This window comes from Marmota monax, unplaced genomic scaffold, assembly GCF_021218885.2.
Source record: "Marmota monax isolate L192 unplaced genomic scaffold, Marmota_monax_Labrador192_F-V1.1 WCK01_AAM20220418_F8-fsc00978, whole genome shotgun sequence".
In the NCBI taxonomy this organism is placed as follows: domain Eukaryota; kingdom Metazoa; phylum Chordata; class Mammalia; order Rodentia; family Sciuridae; genus Marmota; species Marmota monax.
The window spans coordinates 71,708-96,903 of record NW_026694709.1 but is presented as its reverse complement, the minus strand read 5'-3'; the positions used below and the strand labels follow the sequence as shown (position 1 = coordinate 96,903).

General features: G+C 49.3%; 2 protein-coding genes across 2 annotated transcripts; both read left to right on the top strand.

Moving 5' to 3' along the window:
• The first annotated feature begins 1,855 nt into the window (after window positions 1-1,855).
• Window positions 1,856-8,449, top strand: LOC124078572 (cilia- and flagella-associated protein 144-like). The gene is made up of 4 exons (XM_046423420.2): window positions 1,856-1,995; window positions 4,321-4,380; window positions 5,324-5,427; window positions 8,280-8,449. The coding sequence occupies exons 1-4, from the start codon at window positions 1,863-1,865 to the stop codon at window positions 8,388-8,390; spliced, it is 408 nt and encodes a 135-aa protein (XP_046279376.1). The 5' UTR covers window positions 1,856-1,862; the 3' UTR covers window positions 8,391-8,449.
• Window positions 8,450-14,382: 5,933 nt separating this feature from the next.
• LOC124078575 (olfactory receptor 2T27-like) lies at window positions 14,383-15,572 on the top strand. The gene is made up of 3 exons (XM_046423423.1): window positions 14,383-14,417; window positions 14,509-15,118; window positions 15,540-15,572. Exons 1-3 carry the CDS (start codon window positions 14,383-14,385, stop codon window positions 15,570-15,572), a joined length of 678 nt encoding a protein of 225 aa, XP_046279379.1.
• The last annotated feature ends 9,624 nt before the right edge of the window (window positions 15,573-25,196 follow it).

Below are 25,196 nucleotides of genomic sequence, written 5' to 3'. Positions count from 1 at the left end.
GGGACCAGTCCCTGGATGGTGGGGACTGTCAGTGCCTTGCAGGGTGGGGCTGTGCCTGTCACAAAGGGCCTTCCATCATGGAATCTGAGGAGAGAACTGTGGGAGGCCCTCTGGCAAGGGTCAGTCACTGGTTGGCCAGTGAGTAGCTAGGACTGTCCAAAGACATGACTAAGAAGCTTCCTCCCGTGGATAAAGCTCGACGCCCGCGCCCCCCTCGGGCGCCCCCACCCTCCAGCCCCATCACCCGCCTCCCTCCCCTGACCCGCCAGGCTGCCAGCCCTCAGCCTGCTCTCCAGCTCAAGCCCTCCCCTTCTGGCCTCTGCCCCACCACTTTCCCTCCTCTGCCTTACATGGTCCCTTCCCAACACCCTGCCTTGAGGGGCCCCGTGCCCAGCTCTTCCTCTCTTGCTCCCAGACCACCCACTCGCCTCCCCCCTGTTCATCTGGCTCTCCTTTCCCGTCACTCCCCCATCTTTACCCCCTCTCCTCCTCCCAGATCTCCCTTCTAAGTCTCCATAATCCAGTCCCACCCACAATCCAGCCTCCCCAACCAGGCAGCATGGTTGACACACTCATCCAGGGGAGACGGTCTCCCTACTGTGGGAGGTCACAGTCCCTGGGGCTGTCTTCCCAGCAGCCTGAGCAGGTGGACCCAGGGGACACAGAAGGATGACAGCCCCACACTCAGCCTGGAGCATTTCTGAGGTCAGTTGCCAGACCCCTGGCTCCCCGACCAGATCCTGGCTGTCCTACCACTGTCTGGGCTCTCCCTCACTCTGTCTTAGCACCATGGCAGAAAGAGCTTCAGCAGGGTCCTTTTTCCAGAGTCCTTCCTTCCCTCTCCTGCTGAGCAGCCAGCTGCAGGAGCCTGCAGGAGCAGCAGGCATGAGGTCAGGAGTCACCCAGGACCCTGCGGAAGCCTCCACACAGCCAGCGTGTCCAAACTGTGGTCCCTGCCCTAAGCCATCCTGGACACTCCATCTCACAAATGAGTGAATGGACCAAGGAGAAGGTCCCCAGTGGAGAGAGCACAGGCTGTAGAGTCAGGGTGAGGTGCTCACGGGGCCAGGGGGCCTCCCTCTCTGGGTTCTTTTAAAGTGAACTGTTGCATAAGCTGCCCAGTGGGGTGAATCCAGACACAGAATGGAGAGGTGGTGGCCAGGGCTGGAGGAGGGGACAGGAAGCCCAGCTCAGAGTGTGAAGCAGCTCTGGAGATGGGCTGCACAGGGTGTGAACACACTCGGCACCACCCCAAGGCCGAAGGTGGGAAATTTCCCACCATGTGTATCTTACCACAGTTAAAAACACTAAATTCCCAGGAACTTCAATAGGGAAAGGGTGGTTCTGTCTATAACCACACTGGACAGAACGTGTTCTCAAATGGAAAACTGCCAGCCCTGGGAGTGTGTGTGTGTGTGTGTGTGTGTGTGTGTAAGCTAGCCATAGGTCTTGATTCTGGGCATCTGCTTCAAAGTGGGAAAGCTTCCTGACTCCTCTTCAAATCTTTTTTAGGAAATGACTGGCCAAGGTGAAGTCCAGCCATCAGTCTGTGACTGGACCTGGAGCCCTTCCCTGATGATGTCCAAGGGCCCCTCTAGTACCCAGGTTCTGACCTGAGAGGCTGGGGCAGAGGACTCCAGTACCTGCCTGGGGCCCTGGGAGGAGGGATCTGGGGGCATTGGGTGGAGTTGGGGGACTGAGCTACCCAGGGGAGGTCCAGGACTGAAGACTGGAGCATTCCAACCAGGACTCTGTTGCCAGGAGACAGCTTGGGACACTGTTGCCTGGAGAGGACAGAGGACCTGGCACCACCCCAGCCAGAGGGCACTTAGAGAGTCCCACAGCACCAGCGTGGCCAGGCCATGGCTGGACACCAGAGGGAGAGGGTGATCCAGGACGAGGTTCATCAGAACCAGTTCCTACGGGAACAGTACCTGCGAGAGCTGCGCACACAGAAGCTCTGCACAGACTACCACGTGAATCCCCTGCGCAAGGGTGAGGACTGGGGGACAGAGGCACAAACCACTGCGGAGTGGGTTGTGGGCACACAGGCAGCAGGGAGAGGCCTGCCCTGGTCTCTGGTCTCCAGGAAGGGTGGATTCCAGGGCCGCCCGGCCTCCTGAGACACATCAGATGCATTGAAATGCATCCACCACAAGATGAGATCAAATGTACTGCATGCATATAAGCAGTACTGTTTGGTTCTTTTAGGTTTGGTTTTCTTTGTGTGTGGTTGTGTGTGTGTGTGTGTGTTTGTTGTTGTTGTGTGTGATTGTGAGTGTCTGTGTGTGTGCATGAGTGTGTTTACCATGGATTGAATTCAGGGGCTCTCAACCACATCCCTAGTCCTTTTTATTTTCCATTTTGAGACACAGCCTGGCGAAGTTACTGAGGCTGCCTTCAGAATTTATGATCCTCCTTCCTCAGCCTCACAAACCTCTGGAGTTACAGGTGTGTACCACTGCAGCAGCTAGGAGTTGCTTCTAATAATTTTCCTTTTGAAGTAACTGCATTTTGCAGGGGTTTTAGATTTTATTTTTGTTTATATTTTGATTTCTTTTCATATACTAAAGGGATTTTAAGATTTTAATATCATCATAACCCTTTCTCTGGAAAGGTCAGGAGAGTGGGCTCTGGGCAGTGTTCCCTGTCATCCAGGTAAAAGCACCCTCCCCTCCACTCCTCTCACCCTGCACACTCCTGTGAGATCCACCTCATCCTGCAGCATCAGCAACCCCTAAAGGACACTGGGCCTCAGATGAGCTCCAGATCTACCATCTGACCACCTCCCAGCTACCTTCCTTGGACTCACCATTAGGGACCTCAAACTGGCCCTCTAGAAAGCTAGGGGCCCTGAATCCCTTGCCCACCCTCTGCTTCTCCAGAAGACCCTGTGGCAGCACAAGGCAGGTGGGCCTTTCCCTCCCAGGTGAGAAGCCTGAGTCAGCCCCGGCCTCCATCCCTCAGTCCACACACCTGGCAGTCACAGAAGCAGAATGGCTGCTGCTTCACATTTCTCCTGACCCTTGTCTGTTCCTAACTCAGGGAAAGACTCATGGTACACTGGGGGCTTACCCACCTCTCACTTAATTCCACCCTCTGGACAGCGACTGGACTTGCCCCTCTCCAGCCTCACTGCCCAGCCCCAGCAGGGCCATCCTCATTCCTGCCTGCTGCTCTGCTGGGCTCCCAGCTACACTCCTTCCCTCCAAACCAGCCACCCCAACCCATGTCCTAGGGACTGCTGGCTAGAGCTACCCTAAGAGGCCAGTTTGGTTACGTCCATCCCTCTGCTGAAGACTTGTGTGGCCTCTGCTACTTCTGAGCTACCTTAAAACAGCCAGTGCTTCCACCCCTTTGGAATTAGCTCTGATTCCTCCCTAGCTTCATCCCCAACTGCCCTCCTCCAATCCACCCAAGTTCCTGCTCCCCGTGGCTGCTAGGCTCCCGACCAGGATCCTCTCTCCTCCACCTCTGAACACTCATGCCACAGCCCCCATGGTAACTGCCCACCTGCTCCTCCTCCCTGAGCCCCCCACTCTGGGCCTCTATAACCAGCACCCCTGCAGCCTGGCTGTCTTCAGGACACTCAGTGACTTCATTCTGCTTAGAATTCTTCTAGTTGTCTTCTGGAGTCCCCACCACTGATTTCAGGAGAAAAGTATAGTTTGGTCCATCCCAACAAGCTAAATAATCCCTCAGGCCACATCCATTCTGGGAAAAGTGATTTCCTCCAGTTCTTTCCCTTGGGCACAGGATTAATGTGGCCATTGTGGTGAAGTGAGAAAATACTGTAGCTTGCATTTCTGTTTACTTGTACTACAAAGAAAAATATTATGCTTTTCTAATATGCAGATCATTTTACATAAAGATGACATATACATTTCATATCTTAGGGGTGCCTGCTCAGAAGACTTTTTACTCCTGGGCATGGTGACACACACCTGTATTCTGGCAACAGGGAGCTTGGGGCAGGGAGATTGCAAGTTTAAGGATGACCTCAACAGAGACTGGTCTCAAAATAAAAGTAAAGAGGGCTGGATTAGGGTTAGGGTGAGGGTTAGCTCACTGCAATAAATAAATGAGTGAATGAATAAACAAACATAAATCCTAGTATCCTGTGGATTGTGACCACTGCCCTGGACAGTGCCAGGCCAGACCCTAGGTCCTCAGGGGCTGTGGGACCTTGTTCCCAGCACCCAGCCAGAACCCCCCAGGCCCAGGCACTCCACAGGTGCAGAATGAGAGCCTGGTCTAGGGTGAGTGGCAGGAGGGCAGGGGTTGTGCTCTGACCTGCGCTGTGTCCCTGCTCTTCTCCAGTTCACGCAATCACCAGGAAGCCCATGTCGTGGCATGATAACTTGGAGGAACCTGAAGATGGTAAGTCCTGGGGTTGGAGACTGCATGAGGTGGGGCAGAGAGAGGCAGGGGGCTCAGAGAACTCGCAGGCAGAGTCGCTGCAGGGAACCTTAGGGTCCTCTGCTGTGGTCTTGAGACTAGACTCTACTGACCAAGCTCAGAGAGACTGATGAGCAAACACATGCCAACTCATTACTGTCATCCACAAGAGTCCCCGATGGCCTGAAAAGAGGAGTCATTCATTCACAAATGTTCAGATGTTACACGGGTTCTGAGGGCCTAGGAACTGGATTCACGTCCTGGTGCTGCCGCTCCTTAACTGTGGGCTTCAGCCAGGTTGTTGACCTCTCAGCCCACTTCTTAGAGTTGTTGGAAGGACCAAGCAAAACACCACAGGTGCCTAGAGCTGAACCCGGCTCACCATGCTCAGTAAACACAGTCCTGTTCATGTTTCCACTTTACCTGGTGACAGGCAGTGGGGTGGGCCCAGGGGTCTCAGCACAATGAGGCAGAGGCAAGAGGGCAGCCTGTAAGTGCCTCCACCAGTGTGGGGGGTGGGATCATGGGCAATAGCATGGAGAACAGGTGCGTTCGTCAGGCAGGGGATGTGTTACTGTTGGGGCAGGTGGGCACAGGTGGTCCAGGGTGTCAGACGGGAGGCTGTGGAAGGACCCCGCATGATGGAGAGGCACAGAAGGGCAGCAACTGCATGTTCTGAGAGCAGAGGAGTTGACCTCTGTTCCTGCCTGCCCTGGACTCCCAGGGGGGCCATGTCTGTCACAGCCTTGCTCCAGGGTCCAGAACAGTGCCTGGCAATTTGCACTCAAAACATTTGCTGACACATGGCTGAGAACCAGACGCCCCTGTCTCAGGCCCTGGCTCTGCACACTGAATTCTGTGGACCTGGAGTGGTGTGGCCAGGAAAAGGACACGGGCAGCTTCTAACTTGAGCCTCCTCTCCCAGTCAGGTTTCTGAATCTCATTCACCATGCTGCTCAGAGACCCCGGAAGAAGTACCCAGAGACACAGACAGAAAGTCAGGAGATCGGCTGGGAGGCAGAGCCCTTGGTAAGTGAGGCCCCTGCTTCGGGCAGCAGTAAGAATACAGGGTGGTGCGGGCAGTGGCTGAGAGCAGAGTGGACAGCCAGCTGGCAGGGGCTTGAATTCTGTCCTTCTTGGTATCCTGAGACCTGGGGTGAGTTTCTAAGCCACTGTGTGGTGCTGATCCTGGTCATGAATGGGGACACCACAGAACCTGCCTCACAGGGTTGCTGAGAGGAGCAGTACCTGGGACAGTGCCCAGCACACAGCACCTGCTCAGTAAACGTGGCCAGGCTCCTGTGATGCAGATGGAGAAGAGCGGAAAGGAGTCCCTGAGCCCTGCCCGGGACAGTCAGGTGCTGCTCCAGGCAGGAAGACATCCCCAGGAGGCCACCACTCACAGAGAAGAGCTCACCCCAAAAGCAGGAGGTGTGGCTCAGAGCTTGGGAAGCAAGGCCGCACGGAGGGAAGGGACAGCCCTGAGGTCTAACTATCAGTGAAAGAGGGGACTTCAGAGGAAACTGCTCAAAACCTTGATTGAACATGAATAAAGAATCAGGGATCAGTGATTTCTAAAGACCACACGGAAGGCTTGATCCAAGGGGGGCTGTGGCTAGGGCAGAGGCTCCAGCAGGGTGGGAGAGACTGGGCAGCTGGACAAGCTAAGGATGGAGGTGTGGGGGGAATCACTGGGGGGAACATCTGGGTGAGGGGTCCTGGCTAAGCTGACCTGGCTGGATTCTTGCTGAAGGCAGGGCAGGGACCAGACCTGCTCTGGGGGACAGATAGCAAGGAGCCCACAGACACCCAGCACAGTCAACACCCAGGGTGGTGGCTCTTGCTACACTGCTCAGCCGGAGTTTCACTGAAACTGGACGATGCAGAGGTGACAACAGAAGGCCCTAAGTCAGGCCTGGTTTAAAAGGAGGATGGCCTGAGTGGAGTTTGGTCCAGAGAGTCCTTGTCCAGTGAGAGAGAGGTGGGAGGGAAGGGAGCCTGGTGAAGACAGGTCAGCCCAGGAGACAGTGGGCATCTTAGCAAAGCACCAGAGAGCTGGGGGCTTCACGCACCATGGGAAGGTTGCTCCCTGCACCTCAGGGCATCTCCTACAGTCAGCACACACAACAGGAAGGACGAGTGTGGGGCCCAGCCAGGCCTGCCCTGCTTAGACCCTTCCAGGCCTCCAGGACAGAATGCTGTGTCTGAGTCCCAAGGGGCCTGCCAGCACTCAGTCTGTCCATCACACATGTGGGGACAATGCCCTCAGGTAGCACAGGGAGCAAGCAAGGAAGTAAGCCCCCCAGATTAGATCCAGGTGTTGTGGGAAATCAAAGGTAAAGAAGCTGGGCTTTCAGAGCACTGTGCTTGGGGCAGAGGATGTGATTGATGTGCTCCATGGGCCCCAATGTGAGGACCCCTGTCCCTGGCAGGACCTTGGCCTGTTCCGAGCACCCCAACCTCAGCCCAGGGACCCCTGGTAAGTAAGGCTCAGTGGGCACCTCTTTGCCTTGTGTCTCTGGGTAACACCTGCTGAAAATATATCCTCATGTGTGGTGTGTGTCCAAACACTCACACACACCAACACACACTCATACACACTCTCACTCACACACACATACACACTCACACACACACACATACACTCACATTCACACACACATTCACACACACATACACACACACATACACACATACACACACATTCACACATAACACACACACTCTCACACACTCCCACACATACACATTCACACATACACGCACACTCACACATACACATACTCACACTCCCACACACACTCACACATACTCACATACACTCACATACATATACACTCACATACACACACACTCACATACACACACACACTCACACACACATTCACATACACACACAAAAATACACACACAAAAATACACACAAAAATACACACACATCCTCACACACTCATACACACTCACACACTCAATACACACACTCACATACACACACACACATACACACACTCACACACACATACACACACACTCACACACACATACACACACATTCACACACACGCTCGCAGACTGGGATGGAATGAGCATGTACGTCCCTGGTGACCCTCAGGGCAGCTTCTCTAAGGTGCATGTGCTGAGGTCTTCCCTCCCCCTGGCTTGCTGTGACCCCCCACCACACTCCCTTTCCATTCAAGCACCTGCTGAACACTTAGTGTGTGCAGATGCTGTCCGGGGACAGGCACAGCACCGCCCCCAGCTGTCCCTGGCACCCCAGCACAGAGGCCCGCTGGCTCTGGGCAGCCTGGCTGTGGTGCCCCCTGCCTCAGAAGGAAGAGGAAATGGTGTAGAAAGGGAAGTGAAACACAGCACAGTTGGGCCACGATGGGGCAAGCAGCCGCCCCTGCTCCGTTAGTCCTGCAGGACTGGACAGTTCACAGGAAGGAAGCCAGGAATCGGCCTTCCCTGTGTCCACGCAGCCAGGGGCACCAGCCACAGATGTGCTGCAGTCCGGCTTCCTGGGGCCCAGGGGTGGGGTGGGGCCACTTCTCAGCTTCCATTTTCCCTGAAGGAAGCTGGGAGGAGACCAGGTACCAGGAAATGAGAGAAAACACAGTGAACCGGGGCGTTTGATGCAAGGTCCCTGGAACCTAGGTCTTCCCGGGTGACCCACAGGCTGCCTTCCACGTAGGCAGCGGGCAGGGCAGAGCCCCAGCTCTATGGAGCTGACGCCCCTTGCTCTCAGGACGCTCTAAGCAGGGGTGTCGCAGTTTTACAAGCAGCGTTGACCAGGAGAGCCCTGGGGCCACCTGTCAAGGAGGCCCGATTGGGTCTAGCTCTTCCCCTTCCTGACCAGCTCTGCTACCCCTGCCTCCATCTAGGTCAGCCCGGAGCGCCAGGACCACAGGCTGAATCACTTCAGGGTCTACAAGGACATCACTCGGTACAAGGCCAAACTGTGGCTCCTGGGGGAGAAGGACCACCGCAAGTAGCGCTCCGCAGAAGAGCCGGCCTTTGCGCTGAGCGCCCAGTGTGCTGTCCAGGGAAATAAAGGTGGTTTTGCTAGGAAGCAAACCTGCAGTGCACCTCATTTTACAGACCACAACCCCTTTATGTAGAGTCCTAGGTTGGGCAGCAGTCATACAAAGAGCAGCTCAGGAGGCCCCGCTTGCCTCATGGTGGTGGCCTTGGCAGCCAAAGTGTTTGCAGTGCCCACAGGAAAAGGAAGCGAGGCCCAGGCAGTGCCGTGGGTCCAGCTGCCACCGTCTAATTTGACGTGGGTGGAGTGTGGCCCCTGGGGTTGGCTGAGCTGCAGCTACATGTTAGGAAAGAGAGTCCCAGGTGTGCAGGCAGGTCAGGCTGCAGCTCAGGACACCTTCACTCCAAACTTGCCCTGCCCGGGGGCAGGCGCTGGCCACACAACACGTAGAAGCCCAGGTCTGGCTTCTGCCCTGAGTCCCACTTTCTCATTTCTGCCCAAGTCCACAAGTCCCCCAGTGGGAGACTCCCAGGTGAAGAAGCAGACCAGGGCGTAGTAGTGATCGCTGCCTTCCCAGACACCAAGGAAAGGTGATAAAGGGATTTAAAGTAGGGTGTGAGTCCACAGCACAGAGAACCGGGACACATGGGCCATCAGGAAAGCTGAAGACATACTCAGGTTAGAAACCGTGTTGTAGAAGGGTGAGAGACCCCCACGCAAGCTCTGTGCACAGAGCAAGAAAAACAAGAAAGCAAATGGCAGGAAAGCATCTGCATGCCTTGTGTGGTTGTCCCCACCTCTGGAAAGCTTTGTGTTTTAACCCGACCTTGCCTAGTGTCCTCAGTTTCTCCATTTCCTCAGGAGAAGCTGTAACTGCAGTGAATATCCAAATGTGCCACTTCTGATGCTCACAAAATCCAGCATCTCCACATGGTGTCATCTCATGCCTGGACTGCATCCAGCTATGCATACGTGCCCTGATGTGGGCGGGTGCCCCCACTGCCTGCCAGTCCCCAACAGGAGGCCTGAGACCCAGCTGTCGGTCCACCTGCTGTCACACCACCAGTCCCATCATGAGTGCCGCTGGCCCAAGCTCTTGAGTGCTTCAGTCCGTCTTCTCTCCCACCCTCTAAACTTTCAGGGCGTTACCACTGCTCCTCTGGGCTTGGGCAGAAGTCACTAGGATGTCCCTGTTGCCTCAAGCCCACAGATCACACAGGTGCTGCCATGGTCTTTAAAACAGAATCGTGAGCTCATTATCATGAGTGAGCCCCCGAGTGTTCCCACTGCCCACTGGTGAAGTCCCAGCTCCTCTCCAGGCAGATATACAGCCCTGGCCAGCCTTCCCTCCCCGCTCCTTGCCTGGTGCTGATCCCCAGTGATGCCATTGTGGCCGGTCCTCCCTCAGGGCCTGCCCTCGCTTGTCTCTGTGCCTCTGCACATTGTGGTTCTTGCTCCTCCTGAAGCCAGCTTCCCTGCTGCTCTCCTGTCTACTCTTGCTCATCCTTCACCCTAAACTTAACTCTGGAGGTTGAGGAAGGAAAATATAACTTTAGACCAGCCTGGACCACCTCAAGAGATCATGTCTCAAAATAGAAAAGAAAAAGGGATGTTTCTCAGTGGTCAACTGCCTCAGTACTGCAGAAGCAAACAAATCAACAACAATAATAATAAATACACACTTTCCGAGTTAGGTGGTCACCAAGGATTGTGTCAGTTCTTCACAGAGAGCAGTTTTCTCACAAGAAAATGACTGCATACAAAAGGGGAAAAACAAAGACACCCAGCTCCCTGCTATTGGATCTACTGTATTGCAGAGGAGAGCTGGGGACAGAGGCCAGCAGGGGCTGGCACTGCTGGTGTTCTTTGCTGAAGACCAACCTAACACTATCTTGGGACTCACATCTCCTACCAGATTTCCCACATGAGAGAGGGATGAGAAGAGGCTTCCAAGATGGCCTGTTCCATGTCCCACAGAGAGAGGGGCTGGGAATCAGGGGCAGGAGGTTCCTGGACATCACTTCAATTCTTGCTTCTGCCAGAAATGAAAGTTAGGTCTCATTGGCGAGATCTTGAAGGGCAGAGGTACCGTGTCCTTGGCCTTATAGAGACCCCAGAGTTTCAGAGTTCTCAACCAAGACCAAATTAATCCTCAAGATATTAGAATAGTGCATATTTTTAAAAGTATGAAAGCTGAACCAAAATGGAATTGCATATTAATCAAATATTTGCATGGGGAATGACTTTCCCAAATAAACTCAAGAGTTAAAAGTGACCAAATAAATGTTTTAACTACATAAATGTCGGAGACCAGCTCCAACAGGGGGTCTCAGGAGACGAACGGATGGTGAGGAGTCGGCGAAAGGGGGGTGGAGAAACAACACAGACACCAAAGTGAAGGTGCTGAATCCCAATCTTTACTTGTGAAGTTAATCATATATACTTTTCATTTTGGCAGTCTCACAGTATTTTGTGGTTACAAAACAGGAATCATTATTCAAAGAAACAAAGTATTACAGAGCTACAATTAGAATAGAAGAATGTATCTTGGCTTATGCATAAGCAAGCATTTTTACTTTCAGTTCGTGTATTGCTTTGAGCTGTTTCTGCTTAGTTAACTTTTAATAATAGTTAGAAATATCCCAAAATATTGGCCTATACCTTGACTATTCTTTCTTGACTTATTGACTGGAACCGGTGCCATGGTTACAGCAAGTGGTTAACTTGTTATTAATTTTAATCACACAAGAGTAAGAGCACAAACCATTGTGCACAGGAACAAGAACAAGTTGCCCAGTACTAAGCACTAGTCTGTCTTCTTAACATTAATTCTTCTTCTCTAGATTTTAATTTAATTTCTCAAAAACTTCCTTGACAGGAATACAGGGAGTTCTTCATTAGACATAAACAAGTTACACTCCACAGCTGAATCATTGCATTTAGAGCAAACAGATCTATTCTTTAGAAGTAGTTGCATTAATTGGGAAAGTCATGTTTTCTCCTTCATACTTGATGGTCATATGAGAAGTCGCAACTATACTTATTAACAGGAATACAAAAACAAACCAGCCCATTCCTAGAAACATACTGTGCTCCTCCAGAGGATGGACGCCTTGCACCATCCACCTCAGTAGGGCCTTGCCATTGCCTGAGTCAGGGGAGGGACGCAGCACATAAATATTTAGAACTTCTCTGGCCTAAAATCAAATAAAGTAAAAATAAAAGTAATGGTTTCGGTAAAGAAGTTGCAACGAATATCACACTTAGAAGAATGCCCTTATTCTATAAAGAAAGAAGGCCAATTTTGAGAAATCCCTAATATTAAACAGGGCAAATGTCATGAGCAATTAAATCCCAATATATAGAGAGGGGAAAATATACCCATGAAAACATTCTGAGGTTTCTTAGTCATAAACAAAAATCCAATAAATGACCATCTAGATGCTCTTGCTAAGAGCTGGGCAAGCAGGGAGCCCCAAGTGTATCTGTGGTTGGCTGGCATCGCTTTTCAGCAGCCCATCTAGCACTTTGGTTGCAGGCATCTAAAGCAAATAAACCCACCTTCCACCACCTACCCAGAGAAGCAACCTCATGATACAGTGTTTCATAAGCAAACTGAGAAGCAATGTGCTTGTCAATCAAACAAGGAGCCCTCGAAAGTGCTTGTCACATCAATCAACCATCACAGTAATTTGAGAAGACACCCCACATCTACACAGAAAAGGGGTCTTAACTACATATCGGATTGGAAGAATGCTAAAGTTTAAGTTAGGCACAGGGGTGTGGTGCAGTGGTAGAGTACTTGCATGTTCAATTCATAGCACCACCATAAATAATAAAATAATGGACTGGAATAGAGCAGAATAGCATGAGTTATGCATAGACATAACGATTTCTATACAAGGGCATGGAGTATCCCAGGGAATTCCTTTCCCTTTTCTTGTTTACCATATTCTCCTCAGTGCTCTTATACTCCTTTGTGATGGTTTAAACACAGGACACAGACAACACTGACAGAGAAGGACAAAGATGCTCTTAAAATCTAAGGAATTATGAGCCTCCAATCTCCCTTCCCTTTGTGAGCAAGGCTGGGAAGTCTCCAAGGCCTCATTAGCAAGTTCAGCTCCAGGAAAGTTCGTGGTCAGGGCTGGGGACAACACCCTGACAGGAAGGCGCCTGTGCCCATTAGTGCTCTTGGGCTTTGGCATTCGCCATGGACCAATGGCAGTCTCTGTGCCTGGTCTCCACTGACCACCTGCCATTCCCTGGATCTGTAGTGCACTAATGATCGCAGCTCTCCACGGGGCTTGCTCTCATTAAAATGCTGAAGGTCAGCACTAGGAGACATCTTGCTCTCTCTCTGTCCATCACTTGGAATGCTGCTGAGTGCTTTTCTTTAATTTCCCCAGAGGCTTAAGACAGTGGAGAGAAAGAAGGCAAAATTAGAAAGGGCATACATCAGGAAAACACCTGGAGAGGAGCTCTGCTGGGAACCAACTATGTCTCAGGACAGGGGAAGCTGGACAGAGCACAGGGAGCCAGGCTCCTGGGTCGAGGCGGGCTGAGGATTCACTTTTCATGATTGACATCCATCTGTGGTGGCTGTGGCCAACTGTACAGGGGTCCTGATTGGACCTCTTGTGTGTAGCCCTGGGCTCTGGCTTGCATTGCTACCCTGCCCTGTCCTCTCCCTGTTCTGCCCTCTTCTTCTCTCTTGTGCACCAGCCAGAGAGAAGTCAAAACCCTGGAGAGTCTAATCAAAGCCATTCTTGAAGGACACCTGGCCACACACACTGCAAGGGCAATTCCTGTCCCTCCTCTCTGTGCTCCTTGCAAGAAGGGACCAGGTCTTCACAGTCTTTTAGGTCCACTCAGAACCTAAAAGTATGGCTTTCCCAGGGTGAGGTACTGATGACTTAACTGGTTTAATGCATGTTTAATTCACGACACTCTCTGTCCACTCTGGCTCAGCAAAAACCAGCCTAGAGCAGTTAGACTGCCCTGGACCAGCAGAGCCTGTGCCCTGGGACGTTTCTGACCCTCTTTAGGTCTCACCTTTTTTCTCTGTGAAGTGGGTAGAGAGTCCTCTAGTATTTCATGAGGTGTGGGGGGAATGTAACTTACTATTTATGAGTCACCAGACCTCTGCAATTACTGTGTAGTTACAGTACATCCTCAGTTTTAATGTTTCAGGAGCTCAGCAGCTTCCTGGGACTCCTGGACACCAGGCTGCGCAATATAGGTCTCTGTGATGGCAACATAAACTGTCCAAGTGACCCATGGTGTTCATATTTGTGGTAAGATATTATTTAACTGAAATGGCTAAGTGTGCATGATCTGACTTCAAATTTAAGAGCAAAGTAACTTGGGAGATAATAACTCCTGATATTATTTAAATCAGTTCATCCTTCTGTTTTTCTATTAAAATGTTGTATCATAATTGCTGCCTTTATTCACTTCACAGGTGAGTAAGTTATGTGCTAATAACCCATAGTTTTCTGCTGAAAGGGGAAGATAACAGCCCTGATCCTCAACATTACTTCCCCCATTGACAGCCTTTCTCTGCTGACCCTGGATTGCCCCTCACAGTGAGGGCTCTGTGTTCACACTTTGGCAGAGTCTTTGCCTTCCAACACTGAGCACCTGATAAGCACGTCAAGCATCGAGTTTTATAGTGTGCAAACCTTCAAGAATGTGCAAACCAGGTGGAGCCCATGTGGCCGTCTCCCCGTGGACAGCACACATGCTCCTGACTTGTGGCTTTGACCCTGCAGTGTGAGGACCAAAGCCTGGTGCGGGGTGGGGCTGGGCTGGCCACTCTTCTCACTTCCACTCTGGCCTGTCCAGCAGGACGGCTCCTCTCCAGGTAGGACAGTGCTTGAGAGACAGCAGATGAATGTCCTTAAACAAAAGCAGATGGACTTGCTGCCTCAGGATCTCTAACTTAGCAAGGCCAGGCTGCTGGCGGGCGTCCTGCTCCTGAGTGGATGATGCTGTAATGGGGCATGACACCTGCCCAGCCTGTTCCAAGATTCGTGAGGTCAGAAGCCTTAGCCTGGATCTGGGCGTGGCCACACCATGATGCTCTAAGCCCACCTGTACTTCTCCAGCTTGAGTCCCACCCTCTGCAGCCTTCAGCGCTATGGAGTGGGGCAAGACTCCCTGTACACTGTCTTCATCCTTCTGGGGTTGTTCAGCAGCAGCCACTTCCCCTGGCTGCTCTTTTCCCTCATTCTCCTGGTCTTCGTGATCTCCATCGCCAGCAACACTACCATGATCCTGCTCATCCGCGCCGACCCCCGGCTGCACACCCCCATGTACTTCCTGCTCAGCCAGCTCTCCCTCATGGACATCCTGTACATCTCCACCATCGTGCCCAAGATGCTGCTGGACCAGGCCACCAGCCAGAGGGCCATCTCCTTTGCAGGGTGCACTGCCCAGCACTTCCTCTACCTGACCTTGGCAGGGGCAGAGTTCTTCCTCCTAGGACTCATGTCCCATGACTACTACGTGGCCATCTGCCACCCTCTGCGCTACCCTGTGCTGATGAGCCGCAGGGTCTGCCTGCTGATCGTGGTGGCCGCCTGGCTGGGAGGGTCTGCAGATGGTTTCCTGCTCACCCCAGTCACCATGCAGTTCCCCTTCTGTGCCTCTTGGGCAATCAACCACTTTTTCTGCGAGGTCCCCACCCTTCTGAAGCTCTCCTGCAGGGACACCTCAGTGAAGCTGGGCCAGATCACTGTTAGTTCTCGTTTGTTCTCGTTTCCCCTGAGAGAGGCTGGGATGAGACCAGCAGTCCTGTGATGAAACCTGGAGAAACCACCTCAGCCTCTCACCTGGGACAGAACACACCTGCTGGTGAGTGGGAAGGGGCTTCCTCCGAGGCCCAAGGTTCACCAAGTGAACCTGGATTAATTAACAATACCAAGATTCCTCCTGGGGTGTGGAAATCCATGGTTACAAGGAGCTTCACCCACAGTCCCGGGCATTTAAGAAGTCGGCCATTCACTGTTACCTTTGTAAGCCTGGGACTCACCTTCTCTGAGGTAGGAACTAAGATTTTCATGGAAAACATTTCTAAGATTCTGGAAGTTTCCTCTGGGCATCATTCTGTAACTATGAGAGGCCACCATTCGTCACTTTCTCTGATGCTTCCTCCTAGGACTCATGTCCTAAGAGGAAGGATGATGGCTGAGGGGTGGTCTTCTCCAGATGGAGAATGATGAATAAGTACATTGACTCTGGCTGGCAGACCATCAAAAATGAGATGCTGTAGCTAGAAACCAGGAATAGGGAGCCTGGTAATGCAAGGGTGTGAAAGGATTTTCCGGAGATGAAAGTGTCCGTAGGAGCTGCTGTTTGGAAGAGTGTGCTTTAAGTACAAGCAGTTTCTGACATGACTTGCCAGGTGGCAAGGGGCAAGTTCTTAGTAGTGCATATTATTGCATATTTTTAAGTCAAGGATGCCCTCTTGGACATAGTCGAGAGTGGGCGAAGCTTCCCTGCAAGTTTGGGAGGAGATTTACTATGTCAAATTTTGTCATGTTTTATTGACTCCCTCCTCTTTTTCTTTCTCCATAAGACATACACATATGCCTTAAAGAAAACATTTTTATTCATAAACAGATGATATCCCTCAAAGAAACCCACTGGAAGCCACATATCACGGTGTATGAAAGCCCACTGGGCTCAGAGAGAGGCAGATGGGGTGATGTGTCTGTGTTGGAAGCTTAGATTGTGGGTGCAGTTGTGAGCATGCCATGGGTCTCTGTGTCCACCCCCCTGCTGGTGTCATGGGTGATTTCTTCCTGTCAACCTCTGTGGCATTAGTGGAAGCCAGGTGGACCACCTTCCAGGTCCTTCTCTGTGGAATCAATGGGGGGCTATTCCCCTTCCCACCACGGCTCTGAGGCTTGACTTGTGCATTACCCTTCTGCTGTGGCAGCTGGCAGCTTGGACCTCGGACTCTTCACCAATGCTCCAGGAACTCGGATGACTTTTTTCCCAGATTTCTTGATAAAGTTCATTTGAGGTAAATTGGTATTTGGCACTAAAACTCATAATACCCCTAATGAACTAATTCCTGGCACTTAAACAAAGAAACAAAAACCAAAGAACAACAACAACAAAAATCCAAAAGACTAGAGATTCTGGCATAAACTTATTTTGGAAATGGATATATTTTCAAAGTATATAAGTACAGGTAGGCCCTTCAAAAGCAATATTCATCCAAAATTTAACTTTACAAGTAAAATTACTCTGAAGAGCTGATCTTCCTAGGTGGATGTGGTGGTGACAGCCGCATCCCAACAGTTGCATCCAGAAGCCATCCCGGCCCTGGTGGATGCCCTCTGTCTACCCTGCGGCAGGTTCACCACCTGCTGTGCCTGCTTTGGTCTCCTCCCCGTGGTCTCCTCCCCCCTTACCAGCTCCTGATCTGCCTGATGGGATGGGGACCTTGAAGGGCTTGTGTAACCATCACTAGTTCTCGTCCCTTGGTGTCCCTTGGAGCTTCATTCTATTGATGTAGCACCTGTAATCCTGTGACTGTCCCAAGAGCAGTTTGAAGCTGAGACTTCAAACCCCATGTTCCCACCTGCCCCTGCAGTGACCCTGGTGCTCACACGGACTTCTCTGCCTGTGCCCTGTGATAACATGGTTTCTACATAAGGCGTGGTGGAAACTAAGAGTGGAGCATGTGGCTCTGATGTGACCCAGTGGATGCTCCCCAGCCACAGAACACCACGGGAGAAAGAAGAGGAAGTGCAGGTCTCTGGGGACACTGTTGTCTGCAGAGGCTAATTGTTCTGAGTTTCCTTATCTCCAGGGTGTGTTCCAAACAGAGCTGTTCCTCTGTGAGGCTCCCTCTCTAGTTATGAGCTGAGTGGTGACGAGGATAACAGCAAGTGGGCTGCCAGTTTCAGGATGTGGCTGTCCTGGAAAGAGTGACTGGTGGTTTCGAGCCTGTTCATTTTTCCTCTGTGGCTGGTTGCTTCAGCTAATTCACTAGTTTAACTCAATTACTTGATTCCAGAGAATGCTTCTAATTTTTAAAAGAAGTCATTTTGCCCAATTTTTTCTGGGACATTAACATATTGATAAAATACAATGTCATCTGTTACTCTGCTGGGAAGAATGCAAAGCATTATTCATAATAGCCCAGGGGATCAAATAGGTACACAGACAATGCAGAAAGAAATGACATAGACTATTAAGATAATCCCAGTCCTTTATTAAAAAATAGAAATAAAAATAATATATGTGACAATAATTCTTCCAATAACTTAGGTTGCAGGACTTGGACATCTAACGTACCCATTGTACATCAAGCCCTCTCTGCAGGTTAGCAATGGTGCAGTGTTAGGATGAGGGGCAGGGGCTTTGGGGCAGTAAAGCCTTGATTGGCACTCCTGGGAAATCCCTCCCCTGTGACCCTGTGCTGAGGCAATTCCTATACTGACAAAGTTGAGTTTAGGTTTTGTCAACAAACTGTGTCCTCACCTTAGTTCAGGATCATTTTGTCTATGAAATTATAGAATTAAGTTTTAGAAAACACTTGGCTGTCTATCCCATCTATCAAATCATCTGTCCTTCTGTAATACCTAAGCAATGGATAGTCTTCCACGCAACTTCAGCCTGAGTTTTAGAACACGCTTCCTTTTATTGAACCAAAATATCTACAACAGTTACCACATACTCATAATATCAGTTACCACATACTCATAATATCACCAATATCTTGGTGCTAACTCATTTCAGAATTTCAAACTTCTCTGGGCAGCAATAAGTTAACTATGTACCTATGAAGAAAAAATTTTAAAATTTACAGGAAAATATTAAAAAATTAAAATATTAATCCAAGATAAAATTTAAATATTTACACATTATTAAATGTATTAATTTAGTGTGATGCACAAATGGATACTTATTTTTAGTTCAACAGTGTAACCTTGTGTGTGTATGTGTGTTACTGAGGATTCAACTCAGGAGTGTTCTACCATTGGATTACTTCCCCAGCCTGTTTTTAAATTCTTGTTTTGAGATGGGGTCTTGCAAAGTTGCTAAAGCTGGCCTAGAACATATTATCCTCATGCCTCAGTTTCCCAAGTTGCTGGGATTACAGATAGACCACACCATACCCAATTTCACAACATAATTCTTAATTAATTTACAATTCAAAAATAAGTGTGCCACGTTCAAAATGAGAAGACAATAATAGGATGCTTGATCCACTATGAAGTCAATGACTACAAATGAGCATTTCTTAGGACAAATTACTTTCTTAAGTCACTATCAGAAATCATGGTGTACATAGGAAGAAAAGGTTCTTGGAAAGAATGACCATGTAGCTTGGGCTGGGAGGAAGAGGGAAAGATGAATGCATGAGTTCATTTTGCATTACTTTAACACGATACATGAGATGGGTTGACTTTATAAGGAAAAGAACAATTTAACTGATACTTTTGGTAGCTGAAAGTCCAAACAGCATGGCACAGGCTCTGGCTGGGTGCTGTTGGCTGTATCACCATCTCTCTGGGGCTCATCCACACTCGCAGCAGATGAACTCTTGAGGGACAAGTAATAGCCACACTATAGCAATGACTGAGTGGGAGAGGAGCACAGAGCAGGGCCTTCCAAAACTAAGTTCCTGTAGCCTGTGGGTGTAGACAGGTTGATGTCTTTAATCCTGTGGGAACAAACAAATGCACACTGTGCCCTGCAGTTTATACATTTCAAGCCATGTCAATATTCCCTTCCTTCTAGAGACGATGTGTCTCCAGCTGCAGGATAGGGAAGCCCACCCTGTCATGACATGGCAGAACATTGGACAGTAGCCTCCTGATGCCCCTGCTCACCATGACCAGCTCTCACTGGGCAGCTGGACTGACTTATGCAGGTGATACATTCTAGTGGTGGCTGTGTGCATTGCTTTGTCCCAGGGCCTCTCTGGCCTGTGGAGGTGAGCTGAGATGGTCTTTGAAAGCCTTCAGCTGGCCTTCTCCTTTTCTCCAGCTGGGGTTGACCTTCACATAGGTCTGTCACCTTATTTCTGCAGCTGACAAAGAAAGAATACACAATCTGCTTTGCAGGCCCCACCAAGACTCTCTCTGCAAGGTCTCAGATCTTAGAAGAGCTATAATGGCATCAGATGGAAATGGTCCATCCTGAAACAGGATCCATAAACAGTATGTTAATTTTCCCACTAGAGAGAAAAGGCCTATCACAGACATTCACTATTATTATTATTTTGGGAGGGAGGGGTACCTGGGGCACTCAGGGGCACTCAGGGGTACTCGACCACTGAGCCAGATCCCAGCCCTATTTTTGTGTTTTATTTAGAGACAGGGTCTCATTGAGTTGCTTAGTGCCTTGCTAAGTTGCCAAGGCTGCCTTTGAACTCACGATCCTCCTGCCTCAGCCTCCCAAACCACTGGGATTACAGGCATGGGCTACCACACTAGGCTTGACATTAACCATTAAAAAAAAAAAAACCTGCAGACAAGCTACAGACTATAGACTAGAACCCCTGCTGTGTGACCCAGTAGGTGGGCCACATGGGGAGTGTCTAAGGCAGAGCACCAGGCAGAGCACCAGGAGCCTGACTCTGGGTGACAGCACTCTGGGTATTTGGAAATATACATTTTGTCTTTAATTTCTTTCATTTTCCAAATTTTCTAAAACTATACATATAAATCATATTTTTTTAAAAAAATAAAACTATATATTAGTCAAACCAGCATCAACAAATAACAATGATGTAGCCTTCTCTATCACAGTATTTGTGTGATTCTCTTGTGTATCCTAATACTCCAACGAGGTCAAGGCATGTAGTAGGTGCTTAACATGCACGTGTTTATTAAATTAATGATTAATTAAAAAAGCAAAAAAAGTTTCTATTTTTTAACTTCTTTATTGAATACTTCAACACTTTCTTTTAAACTGAAATATTCAAAATCACTTTCACTAGAAGTATTAACAAATTGAATCTTAAGTAGACAGACTTCCACATACTTAGATTAAAAATAAATCGTGCTATACTTAAGACCTGGATTGATAATCCTTTCCAATTCGTCTGTAATTCATGTTACATTTTCTTAGATTGAGAGATTCATTAAGAATGAGCTTTTTTTTTTTTTTTTAATGGTGCTGGGGATTGAACCTAGGGCCTTGTGCATTTAAGTTAAGCACTCTACCAACTGAGCTACATCCCCAGGCCAAGAATGAACTTTAAGCTGGGTGTGGTGGCATACATCTGTAATCCCAATGGCTCAAGAGGTTGAGACAGGAGGATCAGGAGTTCAAAGCCAGCCTCAGCAATGGTGAGTCACTAAGCAACTCAGTGAGACCCTGTCTCTAAATGAAACACAAAATATGGCTGGGGATGTGGCTCAGTGGTCAAGTGCCCCTGAGTACAATCCCCAGTACCAAAAAAAAAAAAAAAAAAAAGAGTGACCTTTGCAATATTTCTTTAATTGAATGAGTTAGTTTGAACATGGAGATATATATTAGACATATGTATATGTGTATATGTATATGGTCCTACCATTGCTGTCACGTACATGTAGATACGTACACATATACATATATACAATATATATATATATATACATATATATATATATATATATATATATATATATATATATATATATATATTATAGCAAAGGTAGGACCCATTCTAAGTTAAGAAAAAATTAAATCCATGTACAAATCGCTTCTATCCACAACAAAGCCTCAGTGGACACAGAGGAATCTCAGAAGTTAGCTTTCATTGTTTACAGACTTGATTGGCAAATTATAGAACACATTGGGGAAAAGGATTCTCGGAAGGGCCAGGTCCCCAAGATACCCAGGGTTACTCAAAGGAGAAGTCTGCTCCACCCAGAGCCAGACACCAGCAGGAGAGACAAGTTCCAGCTCTCACAAGGAAAATGCAGGCGGACTTTGGGTCAGAGGAGGGCAAGGCAGCTTTCAGAGCAGCAGCCCTTGGGTCTCCATGTGATGGCCAGAGGGACAGCAGGGGAGGCACGTGCAGATGAGGCAGCTTTTCAAGGAGAAAATCAGCATGGTATGTGTTTCACATCCAAGGGCACAGTTTCCTGGCTATGGTTGTGGATTCCTCCTTGTCAAGGCAACTTGCTCTGCCTATGTGGAAAGAGATGGTCTTGCCTAAATGTGCTGGGATATAAAACTGTAATGACAACAACAACAAAAACTTAAAAAGGCTTCCTGAGACAGCAAAGCCATTTAATGTACTATAGGCAGATAAGAACAATAAAGGGGCTGGGGTAAGTGGCTCAGTGGTAGAGCACTTATCTAGCATGTGTGAGGCACTGGGTTCGATTCTCAGCACTGCATATAAATAAATAAATAAGGTCCATTGACATCTAAAAAACATCAAAAAAAGAACGATAATATTCTTGATTGTGTTTATTCTCATATAATTTGAAAAGAAAAACTATAGAATTAGACCTGAGTTTATGCTGGTTGCCCTAGTACTGAAGCAGGCAGCGTTCTGAGAGGCAGTAATCTTTATTATTTTCAGCTAATATAATGAAGCTATGTTTTTTTGGTACCAGACATTGAATTCAGGGGTACTCAACCACTGAACCACATCCCCAGCCTTACCTTGTATTTTATTTAGAGACAGGGTCTCACTGAGTTGCTTAGTACCTTGCTTTTGCTGAGGCTGGATCTAAACTCACAATCCTCCTGTCTCAGCCTCCAGAGACACTGGGATTACAGGCATGCGCCACCGCACCCGGCTCATGAAGCTAATTTTAAAAGTTGGAAATAATATTTAAGTAATTGTTGTGAGTTTATTATTGAAAGTATTTAAGCAATGAATGGTGATTAAATAAGTTCAGTTTCTTGTTGCATTTGAACTTATAAGAGAAAGTTTAGCCAGGAGCTGTGGTGCACTTCTGTAATCCCAGAGGCTCAGGAGGCTGAGACAGGAGGATTTGGAGTTCAAAGCCAGCCTCACAACATTGAGGTGTTAAAAAAGTCAGTGAGACCCTGTCTCTAAATAAAATACAAAATAGGGCTGGGGATGTGGTTCAGTGGTTGAGTGCCCTGAGTTCATTCCCCAGTACCCCATCCCCCAAAAAGGAACTTTAACTGGGAAACTGAGCCCAAAACTGTATAAACTTAGTCTAGTGGGATGCTGTGCTTGTTTGCTTTTATTGGGTTCTCACAAACCTGCATATCATACTTCCCCATGGCTAAATGATTTATTTTTAATTTATTCATGATCAAGGTAAATGGTAATAAAAGTATGATATAAGCTGTATATAAGGGTCTGTAAAAGTGAGTGAGATAAGCAGGATATTACATTTAAAAGGAACAGTAAATAGATTTACTTAATTACATGATAATGTCACACACAAAAAGTGAGAAAGCCAAGGCAGGAAAAGACCATGTTCCAAGATGGCATAGTTAATTACTACAAGAATCTGGGGGCGTAGCTGTATCATGGCTGTGTGCCCAGACAGCTTCTAAGTATCACCCAGTCTTGGAGCAAATCATTCTATATGGTTAAATTCCAGCATCCAGTGTCCCCTGGTTGTCATGCGAAGGTCGGAGGCAGAACTGCTGGGATATGCTCTTCAGACCAAGGGGCAGCACTTGCCTTGGATGGTGTCACCTGCTGGTCACACAGGTGACCAGCTCCTCTAGACTTCAGGCAGGAAGTGGTCTCTGAGGGGGCAAAAGGATGTGGGAAATGAGCCCACAGACATGTCCAGGGACAATATCCCAGGGGCCTGTGAAGGGGACAGAAAGGCAAGATCTGGGTGGCTAAAAGAACCCAGAGGAGATAAGAGTCAGGAGCCAAATGGGCAAGGAGAAGAGCAGACCCAGGTGTGAGAGGCAGGGCAGAGGACCCACAGGGCCCAGCCAACCAAGAATGCCCTAGGGTCCCCAATGACCTCATCTTGAGCTGGATTTAAGAGATCCAGTGTGTGCATGAGGCTTCCTGCTCCGTGCTGGGCTCCTGAAGGCAGCTTCATAGAGCTTACGATGTCCTCTTAGTCCATGTAAAGGTTCCATGTTCAGTGGACATAGCCTTCCTGATGCTTTTGCCCAGGCACAAGAGGAGAAAACAGAACACAGCAAAAAAACGAACTGCAGTCTTAGAGATGATGAGCCAAGTGGCAAATCAGCAGAAGAGGGGGTCTTCAGGAGAGTGCGCGGACTGGCCAGTGTTCTGTTCACCAACCAGGGACAATCCGCAGCTCCTCTGTGCCCCTGTGTAAGATGGGCTTTCACTTCCTCACAGAGACTGAGTTACTGAGTAGGGCACGGTGGTCATGGAGGGCCACAGGGAAAGCGCTGCAGCCATCAGGGTGAGAGATGATGGCACCTATTCCAGGCAGCCAGCAAAGTGGGCGGAATAATGGTCCCCCTGGATCTGGAAATAATTGCAGGTGGAGCCAGCTGATTTTGCAGTCTAATATTGGGTCAAAGTCAAGGTTTCTGGTTGAGCAGTGGTGAAGAGTGCCCCCTTGTGGGGGTGGACAGCTGCACCAAGGGTCTGGTGGGCAGCTCTGGGAGGCTGGGTGGAGGTGAGGTCACAGAAGCCTCAGGAGCTGAGTGGACATCTGTGGTGCATTTCAGATGGGACAGCTGTTTGCACACTAATATTCAAGACTGACACGTGAAATTGAGGGTTAAGAGCTGAGAGACTGAACCTAGAGTCAGGCTAGCAGGAGGCCCGGTGTAACCCCAGCACCATGAATGAATGAATGAGTAAAGTCAAGAGCTGCATGTTGAGCTGCTGTAAACCCTGAGAGTTTGCAAACGTGAAGAGCCAGCTACGGTGGAACCCAGAGGAAGGTCACGGATGTTAAGTGACGAGCTGATCAGGAAGAGGGAGGGGTCCTGAGAGCAGTGGACAAAGCAAGCAGAGGAGCTGGGGTGGTGGTGGTCACGCCTGTGATCCCAGCTTCTCGGAGGCAGAGGCAGGAGGGTGGCAAGTGCAAGGCCAGCCTGGGCAACTGGTGAGACCCTGTCTAAAATCGAAAGGGCTGGGGTGGAGCTCAGTGGTAGAGCACTTGCCTTGCACGAGTGAGGCCCGAGTTCAACCCCCACTACAACAAGCAAACGAACAAACCAACTCATAAATGAAGCAGAGGACTAAGGGCCACTGAAGGAAGGGATGGTCTCCACCAGGGAAGGAGTCCACGGGGGTGGGCCGCCCACGGAGGCAGCACAGCTGGACCTTGATGGTGTGCTTCACCTCTCCTTTACAGGGAGCGAAAACCAGGCTTTTGGTAAACAGGAACAACTCCAGCAGAGAGGTGGCCACTGCTGGACAGGAGAGGGTGAGCTGGAAACCTGCAGCACCTCCCAGTGTGGGGGAGGACACAGCCCAAGTGAGGGATTAGCAGAGACCCATGCACACCACTCCTTCAGGGTACAGAGGAACCGGACAAAAGGCGGTAGGTGGGGGTGTTAGTGGCCTAAGTCTGCACGTGCTCCCATGGGGACCCCAGGCTTCTGGTCAAATAGATCACTTGCTGAAGGTACAGAGAGACAAGGCCATGCTGAGGTTTGAAAACAGAACACATTTGCAATCCTCACTGAGGAGACGGGGGAGTGACTGGGTCAGGAAGCTTGGAGCCACTGATCTGCAGATCCAAATGTGGTCAAATAAAAGGAGCATGGGATTGTGCATTTGAACCTCCCAAGAGCAGCACATGCAAACCTAAAACAAAACAAAAAAGCCCCGAAGGTCCAAACACCAGCCGTCATAATATTCTTGTCCTCGCATCCTATGCTTTTCATACATGTTTTCTGCACTCCCTGCCCCCAGACG

What these genes read in the sequence shown, in the direction of transcription:
- LOC124078575 (XM_046423423.1), top strand. Translation starts at nt 14,383, where the DNA reads ATGACACCTGCCCAGCCTGTTCCAAGATTCGTGAG. An exon ending in CCTGTTCCAAGATTCGTGAG is followed by an intron (nt 14,418 to 14,508) that starts GTCAGAAGCCTT and finishes CACCCTCTGCAG; the next exon opens with CCTTCAGCGCTATGGAGTGG. An exon ending in TGAAGCTGGGCCAGATCACT is followed by an intron (nt 15,119 to 15,539) that starts GTTAGTTCTCGT and finishes GCTTCCTCCTAG; the next exon opens with GACTCATGTCCTAAGAGGAA.
- LOC124078572 (XM_046423420.2), top strand. Translation starts at nt 1,863, where the DNA reads ATGGCTGGACACCAGAGGGAGAGGGTGATCCAGGACGAGGTTCATCAG. An exon ending in CTTGGAGGAACCTGAAGATG is followed by an intron (nt 4,381 to 5,323) that starts GTAAGTCCTGGG and finishes CTCCTCTCCCAG; the next exon opens with TCAGGTTTCTGAATCTCATT. An exon ending in GCTGGGAGGCAGAGCCCTTG is followed by an intron (nt 5,428 to 8,279) that starts GTAAGTGAGGCC and finishes GCCTCCATCTAG; the next exon opens with GTCAGCCCGGAGCGCCAGGA.